Consider the following 23,311-nt stretch of genomic DNA (forward strand, 5'->3'; position numbering starts at 1 on the left):
AGTGCTCTGTGGCCCTCGGCAGGAGTGATGCAGTCACTCGCTTTCCTGAATCTTCTAATCGCCTCTCTTCATAGCTCGTATCTTGTCCATTTTTTGAATTTGCCTGACTCTGGATGGAACACAACTTGAGAAGGCTGGAATATTAAAGAAGCTAGGTTACCTTTCTCTAGGATAAGGTGTATGTCCTTTTCAGGACCTCCAGTGTAGCTTTCTCTTATTGCCCAGTGACTGACCAGCTGTAAAACATGAGGTCCTGAGAGAAGGGGGCTCCTTCCTCAAGCCTTAAAAGCGTTTAGTAATTCTGCCTAGTCAGTAGAAATTGGAGGTTTCCCCACAGGGGTTAGCTATTTCCTTGTGAACTGACCCTTGATAAATGAATTTTTACCGAAGTCTTGGCTTCCTTTAGGAGTACTTTGTTTAGTCAGAGCTTTGCATTTAGGAAAGCAATGTTTCACTGAATTTTAGGTATTAGTGTCTTACTCAAAACTGAAGCCTAGACATTAGATCTATAGCTGAGGATATTTTTAGAGTAAGTGGATCACTAAGGTGATAATAATGTATGAGGCTGTGTTAATTGGTTTAGTACTGTTTCTGTGATGTGGCTGGTAGTTGGGCTCATTATCAGTCATCATACTCTTTGGTCACATTATCTGTTTTCATTATTATGAATGAGGAGAGGTGTAGAAATGGGAGATTAAAATGTGGTGAACTCCATATTGCCATTGAGTGATTGGTTCTTTTGCTTGTTGGCACTTTGAAGAGAGTGCATTAGATGAGTGAGGCTAAGCTTGTTTTTGTGTCTTCAAGAGCACTTACTCAGGATTAGTTCTTCCTAGAACTATCCACAGTTGTTGTTGTCTAACAGTACTGGTTTTGTGAATACCAGCCCAGTGGGTTGGTAGACTGCCACATTTAAACTGGCTTCTGGTTTCTGGGAAGTCGTGGATGTTTTTCTTCTAGAAAAGCTTCTTGGCTAACCCCATGGAATAATCTTCATGGACTGAAAAGGTTGGCAGACGCTTCCTTTTCAGGTCACTGATATGCTGTTTTGCCTTTACTATGTGTAGCCCATGTTCTGTGGCTCCAATTGGTAATAGACAACACATGCATATCATATACAACTCTGCCCTTTTACACGCTGTATTGTTCCTGCACACGAACTTCTGCAGATCATGTACTCCTTGAGCTCTTACCCTCTCCTTCCTCATTTCTTTTTTTTTTTTATTTTTTATTTTTATTTTTATTTATTTATTTTTTAAACATCTTTATTGAAGTATAATTGCCTTACAATGGTGTGTTAGCTTCTGCTTTATAACAAAGTGAATCAGTTATACACATACAATATGTTCCCATATCTCTTCCCTCTTGCATCTCCCTCCCTCCCACCCTCCCCATCCCACCCCTCTAGGTGGTCACAAAGCACCGAGCTGATCTCCCTGTGCTATGCGGCTGCTTCCCACTAGTTATCTATTTTACATTTGGTAGTGTATATATGTCCATGACACTCTCTTACCCTGTCACATCTCACCCCACCCCCTCCCCATATCCTCAAGTCCATTCTCTAGTAGGTCTGTGTCTTTATTCCCATCTTGCCACTAGGTTCTTCATGGCCTTTTTTTTTTTTTTTTCCGTAGATTCCGTATATATGTGTTAGCATACTGTATTTGTTTTTCTCTTTCTGACTTACTTCACTCTGTATGACAGACTCTAACTCCGTCCACCTCATTACAAATACCTCCATTTCATTTCTTTTTATGGCTGAGTAATATTCCATTGTATATATGTGCCACATCTTCTTTGTCCATTCATCTGTCGATGGACATTTAGGTTGCTTCCATGTCCTGGCTATTGTAAATAGAGCTGCAATGAACATTTTGGTACATGACTCTTTTTGAACTATGGTTTTCTCAGGGTATATGCCCAGTAGTGGGATTGCTGGGTCGTATGGTAGTTCTATTTGTAGTTTTTTAAGGAACCTCCATACTGTTCTCCATAGTGGCTGTATCAATTTACATTCCCACCAACAGTGCAAGAGTGTTCCCTTTCCTCCACACCCTCTCCAGCATTTACTGTTTCTAGATTTTTTGATGATGGCCATTCTGATCGGTGTGAGATGATATCTCATTGTAGTTTTGATTTGCATTTCTCTAATGATTAATGATGTTGAACATTCTTTCATGTGTCTGTTGGCAATCTGTATATCTTCTTTGGAGAAATGTCTATTTAGGTCTTCTACCCATTTTTGGATTGGGTTGTTCGTTTTTTTGTTATTGAGCTGCATGAGCTGCTTGTAAATCTTGGAGATTAATCCTTTGTCAGTTGCTTCATTTGCAAATATTTTCTCCCATTCTGAGGGTTGTCTCTTGGTCTTGTTTATGGTTTCCTTTGCTGTGCAAAAGCTTTTAAGTTTCATTAGGTCCCATTTGTTTATTTGTGTTCTTATTTCCATTTCTCTGGGAGCTGGGTCAAAAAGAATCTTGCTGTGATGTATGCCATAGAGTGTTCTGCCTATGTTTTCCTCTAAGAGTTTGATAGTGTCTGGCCTTACACTTAGGTCTTTAATCCATTTTGAGTTTATTTTTGTGCATGGTGTCAGGGAGTGTTCTAATTTCATACTTTTACATGTATCTGTCCAATTTTCCCAGCACCACTTATTGAAGAGGCTGTCTTTTCTCCACTGTATATTCTTGCCTCCTTTATCAAAGGTAAGGTGACCATATGTGTGTGGGTTTATCTCTGGGCTTTCTATCCTGTTCCATTGATCTATATTTCTGTTTTTGTGCCAGTACCAAACTGTCTTGATTACTGTAGCTTTGTAATATAGTCTGAAGTCAGGGAGCCTGATTCCCCCAGCTCCATTTTTCGTTCTCAAGATTGCTTTGGCTATTCGGGGTCTTTTGTGTTTCCATACAAATTGTGAAATTTTTTGTTCTAGTTCTGTGAAAAATGCCAGTGGTAGTTTGATAGGGATTGCATTGAATCTGTAGATTGCTTTGGGTAGTAGAGTCATTTTCACAATGTTGATTCTTCCAATCCAGGAACATGGTATATCTCTCCATCTATTTGTATCATCTTTAATTTCTTTCATCAGTGTCTTATAATTTTCTGCATACAGGTCTTTTGTCTCCTTAGGTAGGTTTATTCCTAGATATTTTATTCTTTTTGTTGCAATGGTAAACGGGAGTGTTTTCTTAATTTCACTTTCAGATTTTTCGTCATTAGTGTATAGAAATGCAAGAGATTTCTGTGCATTAATTTTGTATCCTGCTACTTTACCAAATTCATTGATTAGCTCTAGGAGTTTTCTGGTAGCATCTTTAGGATTCTCTATGTATAGTATCATGTCATCTGCAAATAGTGACAGCTTTACTTCTTCTTTTCCGATTTGGATTCCTTTTATTTCTTTGTCTTCTCTGATTGCTGTGGCTAACACTTCCAAAACTATGTTGAATAATAGTGGTGAGAGTGGGCAACCTTGTCTTGTTCCTGATCTTAGTGGAAATGGTTTCAGTTTTTCACCATTGAGAAAGATGTTGGCTGTGGGTTTGTCATATATGGCCTTTATTATGTTGAGGAAAGTTCCCTCTATGCCTACTTTCTGCAGGGCTTTTATCATAAATAGGTGTTGAATTTTGTCGAAAGCTTTCTCTGCATCTATTGAGATGATCATATGGTTTTTCTCCTTCAATTTGTTAATATGGTGTATCACATTGATTGATTTGCGTATATTGAAGAATCCTTGCATTCCTGGGATAAACCCCACCTGATCATGGTGTATGATCCTTTTAATGTGCTGTTGGATTCTGTTTGCTAGTATTTTGTTGAGGATTTTTGCATCTATGTTCATCAGTGATATTGGCCTGTAGTTTTCTTTCTTTGTGACATCTTTGTCTGGTTTTGGTATCAGGGTGATGGTGGCCTCGTAGAATGAGTTGGGGAGTGTTCCTCCCTCTGCAATATTTTGGAAGAGTTTGAGAAGGATAGGTGTTAGCTCTTCTCTAAATGTTTGATAGAATTCACCTGGGAAGCCATCTGGTCCTGGGCTTTTGTTTGTTGGAAGGTTTTTAATCACAGTTTCAATTTCAGTGCTTGTGATTGGTCTGTTCATATTTTCTATTTCTTCCTGGTTCAGTCTCGGCAGTTTGTGCATTTCTAAGAATCTGTCCATTTCTTCCAGGTTGTCCATTTTATTGGCATAGAGTTGCTTGTAGTAATCTCTCATGATATTTTGTATTTCTGCAGTGTCAGTGGTTACTTCTCCTTTTTCGTTTCTAATTCTATTGATCTGAGTCTTCTCCCTTTTTCTCTTGATGAGTCTGGCTAATGGTTTATCAATTTTGTTTATCTTCTCAAAGAACCAGCTTTTAGTTTCATTGATTTTTGCTATTGTTTCCTTCATTTCTTTTTCATTTATTTCTGACCTGATCTTTATAATTTCTTTCCTTCTGCTGGCTTTGGGGTTTTTTTGTTCTTCTTTCTCTAATTGCTTTAGGTGCAAGGTTAGGTTGTTTATTCGAGATGTTTCCTGTTTCTTGAGGTAGGCTTGTATTGCTATAAACTTCCCTCTTAGCACTGCTTTTGCTGCGTCCCATAGGTTTTGGGTCGTCGTATCTCCATTGTCATTTGTTTCTAGGTATTTTTTGATTTCCCCTTTGATTTCTTCAGTGATCACTTGGTTATTAAGTAGTGTATTGTTTGGCCTCCATGTGTTTGTATTTTTTACAGATCTTTTCCTGTAATTGATATCTAGTCTCATAGCATTGTGGTCGGAAAAGATACTTGATACGATTTCAATTTTCTTAAATTTACCAAGGCTTGATTTGTGACCCAAGATATGATCTATCCTGGAGAATGTTCCATGAGCACTTGAGAAAAATGTGTATTCTGTTGTTTTTGGGTGGAATGTCCTATAAATATCAATTAAGTCCATCTTGTTTAATGTATCATTTAAAGCTTGTGTTTCCTTATTTATTTTCATTTTGGATGATCTGTCCATTGGTGAAAGTGGGGTGTTCAAGTCCCCTACTATGATTGTGTTGCTGTCGATTTCCCCTTTTATGGCTGTTAGTATTTGCCTTATGTATTGAGGTGCTCCTATGTTGGGTGCATAAATATTTACAATTGTTATATCTTCCTCTTGGATCGATCCCTTGATCATTATATAGTGTCCTTCTTTGTCTCTTGTAATAGTCTTTATTTTAAAGTCTATTTTGTCTGATATGAGAATTGCTACTCCAGCTTTCTTTTGATCTCCATTTGCATGGAATATCTTTTTCCATCCCCTCACTTTCAGTCTGTATGTGTCTCTAGGTCTGAAGTGGGTCTCTTGTAGACAGCATATATATGGGTCTTGTTTTTGTATCCATTCAGCCAGCCTGTGTCTTTTGGTGGGAGCATTTAATCCATTTACATTCAAGGTAATTGTCGATATGTATGTTCCTATTCCCATTTTCTTAAATGTTTTGGGTTTGTTATTGTAGGTGTTTTCCTTCTCTTGTGTTTCTTGCCTAGAGAAGTTCCTTTAGCATTTGTTGTAAAGCTGGTTTGGTGGTGCTGAACTCTCTCAGCTTTTGCTTGTCTGTAAAGGTTTTAATTTCTCCATCGAATCTGAATGAGATCCTTGCTGGGTAGAGTAATCTTGGTTGTAGGTTTTTCTCCTTCATCACTTTAAGTATATCCTGCCACTCCCTTCTGGCTTGCAGAGTTCCTGCTGAAAGATCAGATGTTAACCTTATGGGGATTCCCTTGTGTGTTATTTGTTGTTTTTCCCTTGCTGCCTTTAAAATGTTTTCCTTATATTTAATTTTTGACAGTTTGATTAATATGTGTCTTGGCATGTTTCTCCTTGGGTTTTTCCTGTATGGGACTCTCTGTGCTTCCAGGACTTGATTAACTATTTCCTTTCCCATATTAGGGAAGTTTTCAACTATAATCTCTTCAAATATTTTCTCAGTCCCTTTCTTTTTCTCTTCTTCTTCTGGGACCCCTATAATTCGAATGTTGGTGCGTTTAATGTTGTCCCAGAGGTCTCTGAGACTGTCCTCAGTTCTTTTCATTCTTTTTTCTTTATCCTGCTCTGTAGTAGTTATTTCCACCATTTTATCTTCCAGGTCACTTATCCTTTCTTCTGCCTCAGTTATTCTGCTATTGATCCCATCTAGAGTATTTTTAATTTCATTTATTGTGTTTTTCATCATTGCTTGGTTCCTCTTTAGTTCTTCTACGTCCTTGTTAAATGTTTCTTGCATTTTGTCTATTCTATTTCCAAGATTTTGGATCATCCTTACTATCATTATTCTGAATTCTTTTTCAGGTAGACTACCTATTTCCTCTTCATTTGTTAAGTCTGGTGTGTTTTGACCCTGCTCCTTCATCTGCTGTGTGTTTTTCTGTCTTCTCATTTTGCTTATCTTCCTGTGTTTGGGGTCTCCTTCTCACAGGCTGCAGGTTCGTAGTTCCCGTTGTTTTTGGTATCTGTCCCCAGTGGCTAAGGTTGGTTCAGTGGGTTGTGTAGGCTTCCTGGTGGAGGGAACTAGTGCCTGAGTTCTGGTGGATGAGGCTGGATCTTGTCTTTCTGGTGGGCACGTCCACGTCTTGTGGTGTATTTTGGGGTGTTTGTGGCCTTATTATGATTTTAGGCAGCCTCTCTGCTAATGGATGGGGCTGTGTTCCTGTCTTGCTAGTTGTTTGGCATAGGGTGTCCAGCACTGTAGCTTGCTGGTCATTGAGTGAAGCTGGGTCTTGATGTTGAGATGGAGATCTCTGAGAGATTTTCGCCGTTTGGTATTACGTGGAGCTGGGAGGTCTCTTGTGGACCAGTGTCCTGAAGTGGGCTCTCCCACCTCAGAGGCATGGCCCTGATGCCTGCCTGGCTGGAGCACCAAGAGCCTTTCGTCCACACGGCTCAGAGTAAAAGGGAGGAAAAATAGAAAGAAAGAAAGAAAGAGGCTATAATATAGTGAAGTAAAATAAAGCTATTATAAAGCAAAGCTATACAGACAAAATCTCACCCAGAAGCATATACATATACACTCACAAAAAAAGGAAAAGGGGAAAAATTAATATATCCTGCTCCCAAAGTCCACCTCCTGAATTTGGGATGATTCTTTGTCTATTCAGGTATTCAATAGATGCAGGCACATCAAGTTGTTTGTGGAGTTTTAATCCGCTGCTTCTGAGGCTGCTGGGAGAGATTTCCCCTTCTCTTCCCTGTTCACACAGCTCCTGGGGTTCAGCTTTGGATTTGGACCCGCCTCTGCGTGTAGGTCGCCTGAGGGCATCTATTCCCCGCCCAGACAGGACGGGGTTAAAGGAGCAGCTGATTCGGGGGCTCTGGCTCACTCAGGCCGCGGGGAGGGAGGGGTACAGAGGAGGCGGGGCGAGCCTGCGGCGTCAGAGGCCAGCGTGACGTTGCACCAGCCTGAGGCGCGCAGTGCGTTCTCCAGGGGAAGTTGTCCCCAGATCACGGGACCCTGGCAGTGGCGGGCTGCACAGGCTACCGGGAGGGGCGGTGTGGAGAGTGACCTGTGCTCACACACAGGCTTTTTGGAGGCGGCAGCAGCAGCCCCAGCGTCTCACGCCCGTCTCTGGGGTCCGCGCTGATCGCCGCGGCTCGCGCCCGTCTCTGGAGTTCGTTTAGGCGGCGCTCTGAATCCCCTCTCCTTGCGCACCGCGAAACAAAGAGGTAAGAAAAAGTCTCTTGCCTCTTCGGCAGCTGCAGACTTTTTCCCGGTCTCCCTCCCAGCCAGCTGTGGTGCGCTAACCCCTTCAGGCTGTGTTCACGCCGCCAACCCCAGTCCTCTCCCTGCGATCCGACCGAAGCTGAGCCTCAGCTCCCAGCCCCGCCCACCCCGGCGGGTGAGCAGACAAGCCTCTTGGGCTGGTGAGCGCTGCTCGGCGCCGAGCCTCTGTGCGGGAATCTCTCCGCTTTTTCCTCTGCGCCCCTGTTGCTGTGGGATCCGCACTGATCGCCGCGGCTCGCACCCATCTCTGGAGCTCGTTTAGGCGGCGCTCTGAATCCCCTCTCCTGTTTGGAGGTCGGACGTTTTCTGTCAGCGCTCAGTGGGTGTTCTGTAGGAGCAGTTCCACGTGTAGATGTATTTCTACTGTATCTGTGGGAAGGAAGGTGATCTCCGCGTCTTACTCTTCCGCCATCTTCTCTCCCTCTCCCCTCATTTCTGTTCTAAGGGAACTTGGGGCACTGAGCTAGGTCCAGACTGTAAATTCAAGTGCTAGTGACCACTGACTGTGACAGTGCTGCTTCAGAGGAGACATCTCCCTTTGTCTGTACCATCCCAAAGTGATGGGGGAAATACCATCCCTTTGCACAGTATCTGTTTTTATATATATATATTTTTATGTTTTTTAATTTTTGGCTGCTTTGGGTCTTCCTTGCTGTGCGCAGGCTTTCTCTAGTTGTGGCGAGTGGGGGCTACTCTTCATTGTGGTGCGCGGGCTTCTCATTGCTGTGGCTTCTCTCGTTTAGGAGCACGGGCTATAGGTGTGCGGGCTTCAGTAGTTGCAGCTCGCAGGCTCTAGAGCGCAGGCTCAGTAGTTGTGGCACACGGGCTTAGTTGCTCCACGGCACGTGGGATCTTCCCGGAACAGGGATCAAACCCGTGTCCCCTGCATTGGTAGGAGGATTCTTAACCACTGCACCACCAGGGAAGTCCCTGCATAGTATCTTGAGATCACATGGAGACTCTGTTTGTATTCATTGTGGATGTGTGGCTCACTCCTTGTATCTGGGTCTTTAATGAGTGACAGGGAAGAACCACCATTGTCAAGCTGATCCCTTACCAGCTAGACAGTAGAAAGTAGACGGCTAGAGAGTAGACAGTGATGGGAGTGGTGGAGGGGTGGGCATGGGGGGAAGTCCTAGTGCTGGTGTCTGGGAAACCATGATGCCTGTTTTTAGGGCCAGTGCTAGTTAAACCAACTGTTCGACCTGCCTTTTTTAGGAGCCCCCTAAGTGTATGATCCACGTTGTGTGTGTTTCATTTTTATATTCTCCTCAGGGCCTAGTGTGTGGCCAGCCTATTGAAGGAGTGAAGTTGCTTGGATGTTGATTGTGTCGTGTGAGAACTGCCTAGTTCTTGAACACGTTTATTTTGTCTTTCAGCCCTGGGCATTTCCTGCTCGAGAGTTCCTTCGGAAGAAGCTGATTGGGAAGGAAGTCTGCTTCACGATAGAAAACAAGACTCCCCAGGGGCGAGAGTATGGCATGATCTACCTTGGAAAAGGTGAGTACCAAGGGGGAAAGGGCTCATTTTTCTCCAAGTCTGAAGTTCCTCCAAAGACTGGTTTTCGTCTGGCGGAGGTAGCTCTGGGAGGGTTGGCTGTCGGTCTCATTGGAAGTGCACAGAGCTCGTGGCACGTAGGTGCCCTGATACTCCTGCTCCTAGTTTACTCCTGTGCCTGCTTTCCTGGCTTGGTTTAGGTGTGTGTGTAAGCGTAGAATTATTTTTCCCTGTATTTAGGCCGTCAGCCTGTGGAACTCATTGGCTCTGTGCTTCTAGGTCAGAGTGCTAATTGAATTCCTATAGATTTCCTATTGCATCTTCTATTTGCTTTATCTATCTTGTGGCTTTTCTTCTCCTCCTGGGGACTCTCTTTAGGAAAGGACGATTTGTTTAGGGCTTGTGGTTTTTTGTAAGCCACATGACTTGGAATGGAATGGAAAGAACACAGGCTTTGGAGTGGTGTAGGTGTGGATTCCTGGCTCTTCTACCATGTACTCTTACTTAACCCTTAACTGAACCTTTCTAAGCCCTAGTTTCATTTGTAAGTTACAGAGAGAGTTTAAAGAGATGGTATGTGTAAAGCATCTCGCTCCAGCACAGAGAATGCACTCAATAAATATGTGTGTGTGCACACATATGCCTGTTGTTTAGCTGGGCCGGATAGCTTATGGGATATTAGGTGTTCTGGTCTTCTTTGCATTAGGTAGAGGGAGAGTAAGATTGCACAACGGAGTTTGAACAGAAATAGGACGTTGAAAGAATTGGTAGAATGTTTTCCATAAAGCAGTCAGATGAACAGGAACACTTATGTTCATCTGGATTATTTGGGGAGCAGACACCTTTTAAAGTTTCCTGTGATTCTTGATAAACTAGCATTCTAACTGAGCTGCTTTAGATAATCTATTTGCCTTGGGTGACTAGTAAGCTGGAAGTAAGCAAGTAGGGTGTATGACAAGGCTAACAATATCCTTTTACGATTCTGATTTTAATTGTAGAGGTCTTAGACAAGTGAGTTGTGGATGACCTTGGAGCCTTCTTGTCCAATTTACCCAGTAGAGAAACAGCCCTGTTAGCAAATGGCTATCTGCATCCTGATTGGGAAATTATAGAAATATATGGAATCTTTTCAAAAAGAGAAGTAAATAAATTTGCCTTTTACCCATAATTCAAATAATATAGTAGGTAATAAAACACTTAAGCATTATTGTTGGAGGGCTACTGGCTAGTAAGAATGTAAGACAAATAGAAGTGTACTGTCTTCAAAATGCAATTGTTCGAGAATTCCATTACCCAAAATAATACAGTTCTGTAACAGCTGGTCAATCTTCTGTTACCGGACAAGAGACCTCACTGGACTATAGAACGTTTTTTCGGTACAGATATCTCTATGGAGAGACCGCCTGTAAGTGTTCATTTAAATAACCTTAGTCTCCAACTATAAAACAGTCTATTTAAGGTAAGAGGAACTGACATTTAAAATTTTAAGTTGTTTTTAGAAAGTTTGTTTTTCAAACTGACGCAAATTACAGAGTGGATGTAATTTAGCATGTTAACGTACTAGTGTGTTTAATAGAATCTGGCACATAGGAGGTGATTGATAAATAATTACCAAAAGAATGATTGAAATCATCTACATCTTTCAGTTTTAAAGGCTTAAATGGCTTAAAGTTTAATATTTTCGCTCAGATACTTTAACCAACTCTCACTGCCAACTGTAATGAAACAGTGCCTTAGCTAATTAATTAGTGTTCATATATTTAGCCTATTTTATGGCTACTCTCTTTTTCGTCTTTTGTTTTTGTTTTTTTTTTTTGTTTAGAAAAAAGATTTTCTTTTGCTCTATGTAGATAGATAAAAAATTTATTTAACTATAGTTGATTTACAGTATTGTGTTTCAGGTGTGTAGCTTCAGATTCTTTTCCACTATAGGTTATTATAAGGTACTGAATATGGTTCCATGTGCTATACAGTAAATCCCTGCTGTTTATGTGGCTACTCTTTTTATGATGGAGGAGAATGATAGAACTTGAGAGTTTGTGGTTAACCCAGAACTTATTAAAAAAAAAAGAGATGATTGATTAGTCTTCAACTTTTGGAGAAAATATAGTCACCCACCTGCTCTGAGTACCAGCCCCAATTGTGACTTGATCACAGTCATACCTTGATTAGTAATAAGCAAGAATCAGATCTTTTCCCTACAAATTCCGTTTTCAGTATTCTATCCACCACATTTTGTTACCTTCTTTGGGAGTTTGGCCCAGAGAATTGTATATTTCTCCCTTTTGAAGGAGCAATGAACGCATTTAGAAGTGGGTCAGCCAGCAGCCCTTTCAGAGCACTCTGTGCCAAGGAACTGTCCGAGAGCTGTTGCGTTTGCCGTTGACTGGCGATTTTATGGCCGTTCGCCTTGTTTGTACCAGGCCTTCATTCTTTCTACCCCCGACCTCTTGACACCTTACTGCTCAACTTTCCCCATCATTGTGGAGTCTTTCCTTTTGACTTTCCACTCTGTGGGGTTATTCCTGTTGCTTCGAAAGAACCAGTGTAATATTTACTGATGTCAGGTAGCTGTGTGTGTCTGTGTCTGGCCTCAGCGGTAACCTCAGTGGAAAGGTTCTTGTGATCCACGCTCAGCTTCAGAACCTGAACGTTCTTCGCGTGAACAGCATTCATCTCAACTTTTTTTTTTTTGGGTAGTAGGAACAGGGGCTTATGATTTGCTTCAGAAATTTGGACAGGGCTAATGGCAAGGCATTTAGGTTGAGTTTGGGGGTGGTATGTAAGTAAACCTGTTGTTGCTTGCGGAAGTCTATGTATAGTGTACTGAATACATAAATCTTAGAGAATTTTATTCTATGCTGACGTTACCTATCAGCTAGACTGCTGTGTTTCAGTTTATCTAGGAGCTTGTTCTCTGCTATATTAAAGATTTTTAAGTGGTGATTCCCTCATAGGTGTCTTCTTTTATCATTTTGGCTGACAAGCAGAGATTTAAGAGAATACAGAGAGCCTAAAAGCTTTTTCAATAGCATGGAAATGCAATGAATGTTTCAAGTGCTCAGGTGGCACCTAATCAGGTTGTGTTTTATGTTTCACTTCATTTTTCTTGCCTGCTCTGAAGGCTGCTGTGTGAGATTGGAAATTGAGATGCTGTCCCCTGCATCTCTGAGAACAGGAGAAAGAGTTTGTCAAACGGTGTAGCTTGCTTGTCTTGGTGGCCTCTTGGAGCAGAGAACAGGACATCCTGAGAGGAACTGGACTTGCTGGTGTGAAACATCATAGGCAGTCCTAAGTGAATCTGTCTGATCGTCCAGGTGGGGGGCTGCCTTTTGATTCTGTTGTGTGAATTCCTGCTGTGTGCTTGGCACTGCGCTTGGTGATTTACACACATTTAATTCTCACAAGAACCTGTCTCGGCAGGTACTCTTCCCATTTTATAGATGAGTACATGTATCAAGATGCTGAAAGACCTATTAAGCGGCAGAATTTGCATTTGGTGCTAGGCCTCTCCTCCTTAGGTCAGTGTTAGTCATCCTTTCCTGGGCTGCTGCATGTGTCTTGCTTCCCTGTCAGTCTCCTGGAGCTCCTGAGATTGCCTTTGGCTCAGGAGATACACTAGAAAATTAGTCCAGAGAAGATTTATAGACCTCTGGGTCCTAGAGACTAGACATTTTGGGGGAGAAGAGATTTTTTGGAAAACCCAACCCTACCTTGCTGCCTTGTCCCGTTCGCTGGCAACATCATTCCTTGAAGAGCTAAGGATGAAAGTGGTCCCATTAGAGCTCTCTTGCTATTGGAGATGGATTTAAACATAAGATTCACACCTCTTTTTTCCTCCTCAGATACCAATGGGGAAAACATTGCAGAATCTCTGGTTGCAGAGGGCTTGGCCACCCGGAGAGAAGGCATGAGAGCGAACAAGTAAGTGTCCATTACTTTTCTGTCTGACTTCCTCCCACACCACTGTGAGAACTGGGGGAGTCGACTCTACACTGGCTTTGCTGCATTTTCATTCCTGCCCCCGACGTAAAATAGGTAATATCTGGTGTTCTCATGGCTTCTAGGGTATTCCTGCCCAGGTGTACGTGTGTATTTTTCTGAGCGAGGAGGTTACTCAGCATTCATTAATGGCATTTGATGTGTGTAATTCAAAAATGGGCTTGGAGACGAAGCAGTGCTGTTCTTATATTCATAAGAATCAGTAGACTTATGCCTTACACTGTAGATATTGAGTTCCGGAGTATTTATCCATCCATCCCCAAATATTTATTGAGCATTTACTGTATGCCAGGCTGTGTTCTAGACACTGTGAATATAGCAGTGAACAAAGACACTTAGTTTCTGCTAACAATTTAACAGGGCGACAGACAACAAACCAAACAACAAGTAGATGTTCGATATTATATGAGGTACAAGGAATAAGTAAATGTAATATAAAGCAGAGTGAATAAATCAAATTCCAAGCAAAATCTGCTGCTTGGAATCTAGCAAAACTGACAGGGGCTCAGTGGTTCTGTTTTAAGGTCAGGGAAAATTTATCACTCTCCAAAGCCTTTTAGGTCTGTTTTGGTTTATGGATCTGTAGATACTTAAGTAATAGGTAAAATGTATTTGTTGTTAATGGCAGTGTGAATTTGTTAGAAATGATTTTTAGGTATGTAAGGTTTATAGTGCATACATCATGTTAGGTTCACTCAGTAGGATGGGTTGCAGCTGGCTTTAATTAACACTTTAGTCTCTGAAAAGTGTAAGCTACATCAGTAATTTGGAGGCTAAAGATACTGGGTTTTTTTTGTTGTTGTTGCTTGTTTGTTTTTTTAGTTTTATTTTATTTATTTTTTTGAATTTTTGAATTTTATTTTATTTATTTCTTTATACAGCAGGTTCTTATTAGTTATCCATTTTAAACACATCAGTGTATACATGTCAATCCCAATCGCCCAGTTCATCACACCACCACCCCCATCCCCCACTGCTTTCCCCCCTTGGTGTCCATACGTTTGTTCTCTACATCTGTGTCTCAATTTCTGCCCTGCAAACTGGTTCATCTGTACCATTTTTCTAGATTCCACATATATGTGTTAATATACGATATTTGTTTTTCTCTTTCTGACTTACTTCACTCTGTATGACAGTCTCTAGATCCATCCACATCTCTACAAACGACCCAATTCCATTCCTTTTTATGGCTGACTAATATTCCATTGTACATAAGTACCACATCTTCTTTATCCATTCGTCTGTCGATGGGCATTTAGGTTGCTTCCATGACCTGGCTATTGTAAATAGTGCTGCAGTGAACACTGGGGTGCATGTGTCTTTTTTTTTTTTTTTTTTAACTTTTTGGGTTTTTATTTATTTTATTTATTTATTTTATTTATGGCTGTGTTGGGTCTTCGTTTCTGCGTGAGGGCTCTCTCCAGTTGCGGCAAGCGGGGGCCACTCTTCATCGCGGTGCGCGGGCCTCTCATTATCGCGGCCTCTCTTGTTGCGGAGCACAGGCTCCAGACGCGCAGGCTCAGTAACTGTGGCTCATGGGCCTAGTTGCTCCGCGGCATGTCGGATCTTCCCAGACCAGGGCTCGAACCCGTGTCCCCTGCATTGGCAGGCAGATTCTCAACCACTGCACCACCAGGGAAGCCCCTCATGTGTCTTTTTGATTTATGGTTTTCTCTGGGTATACGCCCAGTAGTGGGATTGCTGGGTCATATGGTAATTATATTTTTAGTTTTTTAAGGAGCCTCCATACTGTTCTCCATAGTGGCTGTATCAATTTACGTTCCCACCAGCAGTGCAAGAGGGTTCCCTTTTCTCCACACCCTCTCCAGCATTTGTTGTTTGTAGATTTTCTGATGATGCCCATTCTAACTGGTGTGAGGTGATACCTCATTGTAGTTTTGATTTGCATTTCTCTAATGATTAGTGATGTTGAGCATCTTTTCATGTGCTTCTTGGCCATCTGTATATCTTCATTTGGAGAAATGTCCATTTAGGTCTTCTGCCCATCTTTGGATTGGGTTGTTTGTTTTTTTGATATTGAGCTGCGTGAGCTGCTTGTATATTTTGGAGATTGATCCTTTGTCCGTTGCTTCATTTGCAAAAATTTTCTCGCATTCTGAGGGTTGTCTTTTCGTCTTGTTTGTAGTTTCCTTTGCTTTGCAAAAGCTTTTAAGTTTCATTAGGTCCCATTTGTTTATTTTTGCTTTTATTTCCATTACTGTAGGAGGTGGATCAAAAAAGATCTTGCTGTGATTTATGTCAAAGAGTGTTCTTCCTATGTTTTCCTCTAAGAGTTTTATAGTGTCCGGTCTTACATTTAGGCCTCTAATCCATTTTGAGTTTATTTTTGTGTATGGTGTTAGGGAGTGTTCTAATTTCATTCTTTTACATGTAGCTGTCAAGTTTTCCCAGCACCACTTATTGAAGAGACTGTCTTTTCTCCATTGTATATCCTTGCCTCCTTTGTCATAGATTAGTTGACCATAGGTGTGTGGGTTTCTCTCTGGGCTTTCTATCCTGTTCCATTGATCTGTGTTTCTGTTTTTGTGCCAGTACCATATTGTCTTGATTACTGTAGCTTTGTAGTATAGTCTGGAGTCAGGGAGTCTGATTCCTCCAGCTCCGTTTTTTTCCCCTCAAGACTGCTTTGGCTATTCGGGGTCCTTTGTGTCTCCATACAAATTTTAGAGATTTTTTGTTCTAGTTCTGTAAAAAATGCCACTGTTAATTTGATAGGGATTGCACTGAATCTGTATATTGCTTTGGGTAGTATAGTCATTTTCACAATATTGATTCTTCCAATCCAAGAACATGGTATATCTCTCCATCTGTTGGTATCATCTTTCATTTCTTTCATCATTGTTTTATAGTTTTCTGCACACAGGTCTTTAGTCTCCCTAGGTAGGTTTATTCCTAGGTATTTTATTCTTTTTGTTGCAATGGTAAATGGGAGTGTTTCCTTAATTTCTCTTTCAGATTTTTCATCATTAGTGTGTAGGAATGCAAGAGATTTCTGTGCATTAATTTTGTATCCTGCAACTTTACCAAATTCATTGATTAGCTCTAGGAGTTTTCTGGTGGCAGTTTTAGGATTCTCTATGTATAGTATCATGTCATCTGCAGACAGTGACAGTTTTCCTTCTTCTTTTCCCATTTGTATACCTTTTATTTATTTTTCTTCTCTGATTGCCATGGCTAGGACTTCCAAAACTATGTTGAATAATAGTGGTGAGAGTGGACATCCTTGTCTTGTTCCTGATCTTAGGGGAAATGCTTTCAGTTTTTCACCATTGACGATGTTTGCTGTGGGTTTGTCGTATATGGCCTTTATTATGTTAGTTAGGTTCCCTCTATGCCCACTTTCTGGAGAGTTTTTGTCATAAACTGGTGTTGAATTTTGTCAAAAGCTATTTCTGCATCTACTGAGATGATTATATGGTTTTTATTCTTCAATTTGTTAATATGGTGTATCACATTGATTGATTTGTGTATATTGAAGAATCCTTGCATCCCTGGGATATATCCCACTTGATCATAGTGTATGATTCTTTTAATGTGTTGTTGGATTCTGTTTGCTAGTAATTTGTTGAGGATTTTTGCATCTATATTCATGAGTGATATTGGTCTGTAATTTTCTTGTTTTGTAGTATCTTTGTCTGTTTTGGTATCAGGGTGATGGTGGCCTCATAGAATGAGTTTGGGAGTGTTTCTTCCTCTGCAATTTTTTGGAAGAGTTTGAGAGGGATGGGTGTTAGCTCTTCTCTAAATGTTTGATAGAATTCACCTGTGAAGCCATCTGGTCTTGGACCTTTGTTTGTTGGAAGATTTTTAATCACAGTTTCAATTTCATTACTTGTGATTGGTCTGTTCATATTTTCTGCTTCTTCCTGGTTCAGTCTTGGAAGGTTATACCTTTCTAAGAATTTGTCCATTTCTTCCAGGTTGTCCATTTTATTGGCATACAGTTGCTTGTGGTAGTCTCTTAGGATGCTTAGTATTTCTGCGGTGTCTGTTGTAACTTCTCCTTTTTCATTTCTAATTTTATTGATTTGAGTCCTCTCTCTCTTTTTCTTCATGAGTCTGGCTAATGGTTTATCAATTTTGTTTATCTTCTCAAAGAACCAACTTTTTGTTTTTTTATCTTTGCTATTGTTTTCTTTGTTTCTATTTCATTTATTTCTGCTCTGATCTTTATGATTTCTTTCTTTCTGCTAACTTTGGCTTTTGTTTGTTCTTCTTTCTCTAGTTGCTTTAGGTGTAAGGTTAGATTGTTTATTTGAGATTTTTCTTGTTTCTTGAGGTAGGCTTGTATTCCTGTAAACTTCCCTCTTAGAACTGCTTTTGCTGCATCCAGTAGGTTTTGGATTGTCGTGTTTTCATTGTCATTTGTCCGTAGGTATTTTTTTATTTCCTCTTTGATTTCTTCAGTGATCTCTTGGTTATTTAGTAGCATATTGTTTAGCCTCCATGTGTTTGTGTTTTGTATGTTTTTTCCCTGTAATTGATTTGTAATCTCATAGCGTTGTGGTCAGAAAAGATGCTTGATATGATTTCAATTTTCTTAAATTTACTGAGGCTTGATTTGTGACCCAAGATGTGATGTATCCTGGAGAATGTTCCATGCGCACTTGAGAAGAAAGTGTAATCTGCTGTTTTTGGCTGAAATGTCCTATAAATATCAATTAAATCTATCTGGTCTATTGTGTCATTTAAAGCTTGTGTTTCCTTATTAATTTTCTGTTTGGATGATCTGTCCATTGGTGTAAGTGAGGTGTTAAAGTCCCCCACTATTATTGTGTTACTGTCGATTTCCTCTTTTATGGTTGTTAGCAGTTGCCTTATGTATTGAGGTGCTCCTGTGTTGGGTACATATATATTTATAATTGTTATATCTTCTTCTTGGATTGACCCCTTGATCCTTATGTAGTTTCCTTCCTTGTCTCTTGTAACATTCTTTATTTTAAAGTCTATTTTATCCGATATGAGTATTGCTACTCCAGCTTTCTTTTGATTTCCATTTGCATGGAATATCTTTTTCCATCCCCTCACTTTCAGTCTGTATGTGTTCCTAGGTCTGAAGTCAGTCTCTTGTAGATAGCATATATAGGGGTCTTGTTTTTGTATCCATTCAGCAAGCCTGTGTCTTTTGGTTGGAGCATTTAATCCATTCACGTTTAAGGTAATTATTGATATGTATGTTCCTATTACCATTTTCTTAATTGTTCTGTGTTTGTTTTTGTAGATCCTTTTCTTCTCTTGTGTTTCCCACTTAGAGAAGTTCCTTTGGCATTTGTTGTAGAGCTGGTTTGGTGGTGATGAATTCTGTTAGCTTTTGCTTGTCTGATTTGTCTGATTTGCTTGTCAGATTTGCTTGTCTGATTTGTCTGATTTGCTTGTCAGATTTGATTTGTCCATCAAATCTGAATGAGATCCTTGCCGGGTAAAGTAATCTTGGTTGTAGGTTCTTCCCTTTCATCACTTTAAGTATATCATGCCACTCCCTTCTGGCTTGCAGAGTTTCTGCTGAGAAATCAGCTGTTAACCTTATGGGAGTTCCCGTGTATGTTATTTGTTGTTTTTCCCTTGCTGCTATCAATAATTTTTCTTTGTCTTTAATTTTTGCCAATTTGATTACTATGTGTCTCGGTGTGTTTCTCCTTGGGTTTATCCTGTGTGGGACTCTCTGCACTTCCCAGACTTGGGTGGCTATTTCCTTTCCCACGTTAGGGAAGTTTTCGACTATAATCACTTCAAGTATTTTCTCGGGTCCTTTCTCTCTCTCTTCTCCTTCTGGGACCCCTATCATGCAGATGTTTTTGCATTTAATATTGTCCCAGAGGTCTCTTAGGCTGCCTTCATTTCTTTTCATTCTTTTTTCTTTATTCTATTCCGCAGCAGTGAATTCCACTGTTCTTTCTTCCAGGTCACTTATCCGTTCTTCTGCCTCAGTTATTCTGCTATTGATTCCTTCTAGTGTATTTTTCATTTCAGTTATTGTATTGTTCATCTCTGTTTGTTCTTTAATTCTTCTAGGTCTTTGTTAAACATTTCTTGCATCTTCTCGATCTTTGCCTCCATTCTTTTTCTGAGGTCCTGGATCATCTTCACTATCATTATTCTGAATTCTTTTTTGGAAGGTTGCCTATCTCCACTTCATTTAGTTGTTTTTCTGGGGTTTTATCTTGTTCCTTCATGTGGTACATAGCCCTCTGCCTTTTCATCTTGTCTATTTTTCTGTAAATGTGGTTTTTGGTCCACAGGCTGCAGGATTGTAGTTCTTGCTTCTGCTGTCTGTCCTCTAGTGGATGAGGCTATCTCAGAGGCTTGTGCAAGTTTCCTGATGGGAGGGACTGGTGGTGGGTAGAGCTGGCTGTTGCTCTGGTGGGCACAGCTCAGTAAAACATTAATCCGCTTGTCTGCTGATGTGTGGGGTTGGGTTCCCTCCCTGTTGGTTGTTTGGCGGAGGCAACCCAACACTGGAGCCTACCAGACTCTTTGGTGGGGCTAATGGTGGACTCTGGGTGGGGTTACGCCAAGGAGTACTTCCCAGAACTTCTGCTGCCAGTGTCCTTGTCCTCACGGTGAGACATAGCCACCCCTCTGCCTCTGCAGGAGACCCTCCAACACTAGCAGTTAGGTCTGGTTCAGTCTCCCCTGGGGTCACTGCTCCTTCCCCTGGGTGCTGATGCACACACTACTTTGTGTGTGCCCTCCAAGAGTGGTGTCTGTTTCCCCCAGTCCTGTTGACGTCCTGCAGTCAAATCCCACTGGCCTTCAAAGTCTGATTCTCTAGGAATTCCTCCTCCCGTTGCTGGACCCCCAGGTTCAGAAGCCTGACGTGGGGCTCAGAAGCTTCACTCCAGTGGGTGGACTTCTGTGGTATAAGTGTTCTCCAGTTTGTGAGTCACCCACCCAGCAGTTATGGGACTTGATTTTATTGTGATTGCGCCCCTCCTACCGTCTCATTGTGGCTTCTCCTTTGTCTTTGGATGTGGGGTGTCTTTTTTGGTGAGTTCCAGCATCTTCCTGTCGATGATTGCTCAGCAGTTAGTTGTGCTTTCGGTGCTCTTGCAAGACAGAGTGAGAATATGTTCTTCTACTCCGCCATCTTGAACCAATCCTGGGGTTTTTTTTTTTTTTTTTTTTTTTTTTTTTAATTTTTGACTGTACCATGCGGCTTGTGGGATCATAGTTTCCTGACCAGGGATTGAACCTGGGGCCATGGCAGTGAAGAGTCCTAACCACTGGACCGCCAGGGAACTCCCTAAAGATGCTGTTTAAATCATTAAATCCTTGTTGTATTATGACTGTAGCTGTAGAAGAAGCTTTAAATAAATCTTTGCATGAATTGTACCAATGATGGGGAGGAACAAAGGCCAAAATGTGCAGTTTGCCTCCTTCCTGCCTTCACAGACTTTGTGGTCAAGTCATTCACCATATACTTGTTTGGTCCTTTCTGACTCCAAAGAGTCGTTGGCTATAGCTTATAATTGGGGTGTGGGCATGTGGGAATTTGTTTTATTACGACATTTGTCTCAGGTCCTGATTTTGGAAGCATGCCAAAGTTGTATCTTAAGGACAATTGCTGGCATGATTACTGTTGCAGTGTTTTTTGGAATCCAGTTTGTAACCAGAATGAAGAATTTTTAAAAAGCCCAAAGCAGTATTGTACCATCTAAACAAAATATCTCCCCTGGAGTCCCAATCCTTTTTTCTCTGAAGTTGTGTTGATTTAAAGCCTTCTTTTCTCAGTTTCAATGTTTGCTTCTATCTCGAGCTACATATTTTTTCCCCCTGTGTAATTCTGGCAGCAATTTTGGATCTCTGAAGCTGATGATTGTTTTGTTTTTTTTTTTTGTGGGGAGGAGGGACCGAGCAGTACTGAGGATTTCTGGCTTGAGAAATTGTAGGTCAGGAGTCCCTGCTGAAAATCCCTACTGATCAAGGTGGGAGGTTCAGTTTCTGCAGGTGGCTGTTGATGGAACGAGGCGCTGACATCGTGGAAAGGCTTTCCAGGTTCACTTCAGCTCAGATACGTATGAGAGAGAGAAGAGCAGAGCCATTTCTGGGTTTGGTTGTTTTGGGTGGTTTTTTGGGGTTTTTTTCCAGTCTGTCTACTGATTTTCTGGCTGCTCTTGTATGTAGTTTGGTTTCCTGTCTAATGAAGGAGTCTTCCATCTTCACATTGCTTTGCTTAGCTGGCCTTATTGAATGTGTAAGTAGTTTTGGGGTGACATTATCTGTAATGGTATTTGTTCTGCATTCCCCAGCCCTGTTCTGCAGACAACAGGGAGTAAGGGTGGTTCTTAGTCACTTTCCCTGCACTGTGTCCTGCTGAGCTCTACCTGGATTCTAGTTCCTGAATCTGGGGTGGTTAAATGAAGCTCTCCCTCCTGGAGCGGCTCCCTTCTGAGACACCAGCTTGTTCTCTTGTAATCACTGATGGTGGCAGTACCGAGACGTGTGTTCTTTGGATACTCTCATTAAATGCTGTTATGATTGAATCTTTTGTTTGAGGGAATAAGTCTGAAATCCAGAAGTTGCACTCATGATGGGTTTCTGTTTATAGGCCTGGGTCTGAAGCCACAGATGTGAAACAAACTCTTTGGTCTTTTCAAGGGGAGAAGTTGCTGAAGAAACCCAGAATCAAAGATGAGCCTGATGTTTGTGTTGTGAATTCACTAACCACATGTGTTTATTCTTTCTCACATCCCAGTCCCGAGCAGAACCGGCTTTCGGAATGTGAGGAGCAAGCAAAAGCAGCTAAGAAAGGAATGTGGAGCGAGGGGAACGGTTCACATACTCTGCGGGACCTCAAGTACACCATTGAGAACCCCAGGCACTTTGTGGACTCACACCACCAGAAGCCCGTTAACGGTGAGGCCGTCGGGAAAAGACGGATGTGACTCAGGGTGATTCCTCTCTGTTTGCTCTTGAGCTTCTGAAGGTTCATAAAACCAATTCTACTTTAATACCCAAGGGAAATTGTTCAGGGTAAAACAACACCCTGGTATTTTGGAAGGGAGCTTGAATCCAGTTCATATAGGTTGCATCAGATGTACTTTGCTGAGGTTAGTCCTTTGCGGCTACAAGCTAGTAAATCGCTGGTAATTTTGCACATGGGGGATCTTCCTGTTTTCTCTACCTAAATACTGTCCCCAAAACTTCAAGTTAGAAATGGGTATTCTGGGGCTTCCCTGGTGGTGCAGTGGTTGAGAATCTGCCTGCCAGTGCAGGGGACACGGGTTCGAGTCCTGGTCTGGGAAGATCCCACATGCCGCGGAGCAACTGGGCCCGTGAGCCACAATTACTGAGCCTGCGCTCTAGAGCCTGTGCTTCGCAACAAGAGAGGCCACGATGGTGAGAGGCCTGCGCACCGCGATGAAGAGTGGCCCCCACTTGCCACAACTAGAGAAAGCCCTCGCACAGAAACGAAGACCCAACACAGCCATAAAAAATTTAAAAAAAAGAAAAAAAAAGAAATGTGTATTCTGTGTATAGCTAAACACATATGCGTGTGCCCATGTGCGTGCATGCATGCACACACACACACACACACACACACACACACATACATTCTGTATAGTTCTCGGTCCTACTTTGAGATCGTATTAACTTACAGACTTAGTAAAATAAAATTATTACCAATCCTGAATTGTTGTTATTTTTTTGCCAGGCACTCAGTACACAGATAAGCTTTGTTATCCGTAAGCTAGTTTGCTTAGGTATAAGCCATGACGTCCCAGAAGGTTCAAAACATGTAGAAGTTTGTCTGAACCAAATCCCCCAGGAATAGTTTGGGCAGGAGTCTGTTGTGTGAACACTTGTGACGTACCGGTGCTTCGTCACCTCTTGGCGGGATGCTTTCTTGGGGTTTGGGGGAGAGGAACTGCATTCCGGGCAGTTTGATTGGGCATTGTTTATCCTTGGCACGACTTTTGCTATGACTCAAGGCGTTTGTTCTGTCATGCAGCTATCATCGAGCACGTGCGGGACGGCAGTGTGGTCAGGGCCCTCCTCCTGCCCGACTACTACCTGGTCACGGTCATGCTGTCAGGGATCAAGGTCAG

At 41.6% G+C, this 23,311-nt stretch overlaps 1 protein-coding gene across 1 annotated transcript in view; it reads left to right on the forward strand.

Moving 5' to 3' along the window:
- The window catches only part of SND1 (staphylococcal nuclease and tudor domain containing 1), a 432,660-nt gene that overhangs the window by 47,618 nt on the left and 361,731 nt on the right, over positions 1-23,311 (forward strand). Inside the window, exons 3-6 of the mRNA XM_068549395.1 lie at positions 9,122-9,242; positions 13,085-13,163; positions 21,958-22,118; positions 23,215-23,306. Of these exons, the coding sequence (XP_068405496.1) occupies positions 9,122-9,242; positions 13,085-13,163; positions 21,958-22,118; positions 23,215-23,306 (453 nt within the window). The remainder of the gene's footprint in view (positions 1-9,121; positions 9,243-13,084; positions 13,164-21,957; positions 22,119-23,214; positions 23,307-23,311) is intronic.

The sequence above is a fragment of the Eschrichtius robustus genome, chromosome 8 (genome assembly GCF_028021215.1).
Source record: "Eschrichtius robustus isolate mEscRob2 chromosome 8, mEscRob2.pri, whole genome shotgun sequence".
NCBI classification, from domain to species: Eukaryota; Metazoa; Chordata; class Mammalia; order Artiodactyla; family Eschrichtiidae; genus Eschrichtius; species Eschrichtius robustus.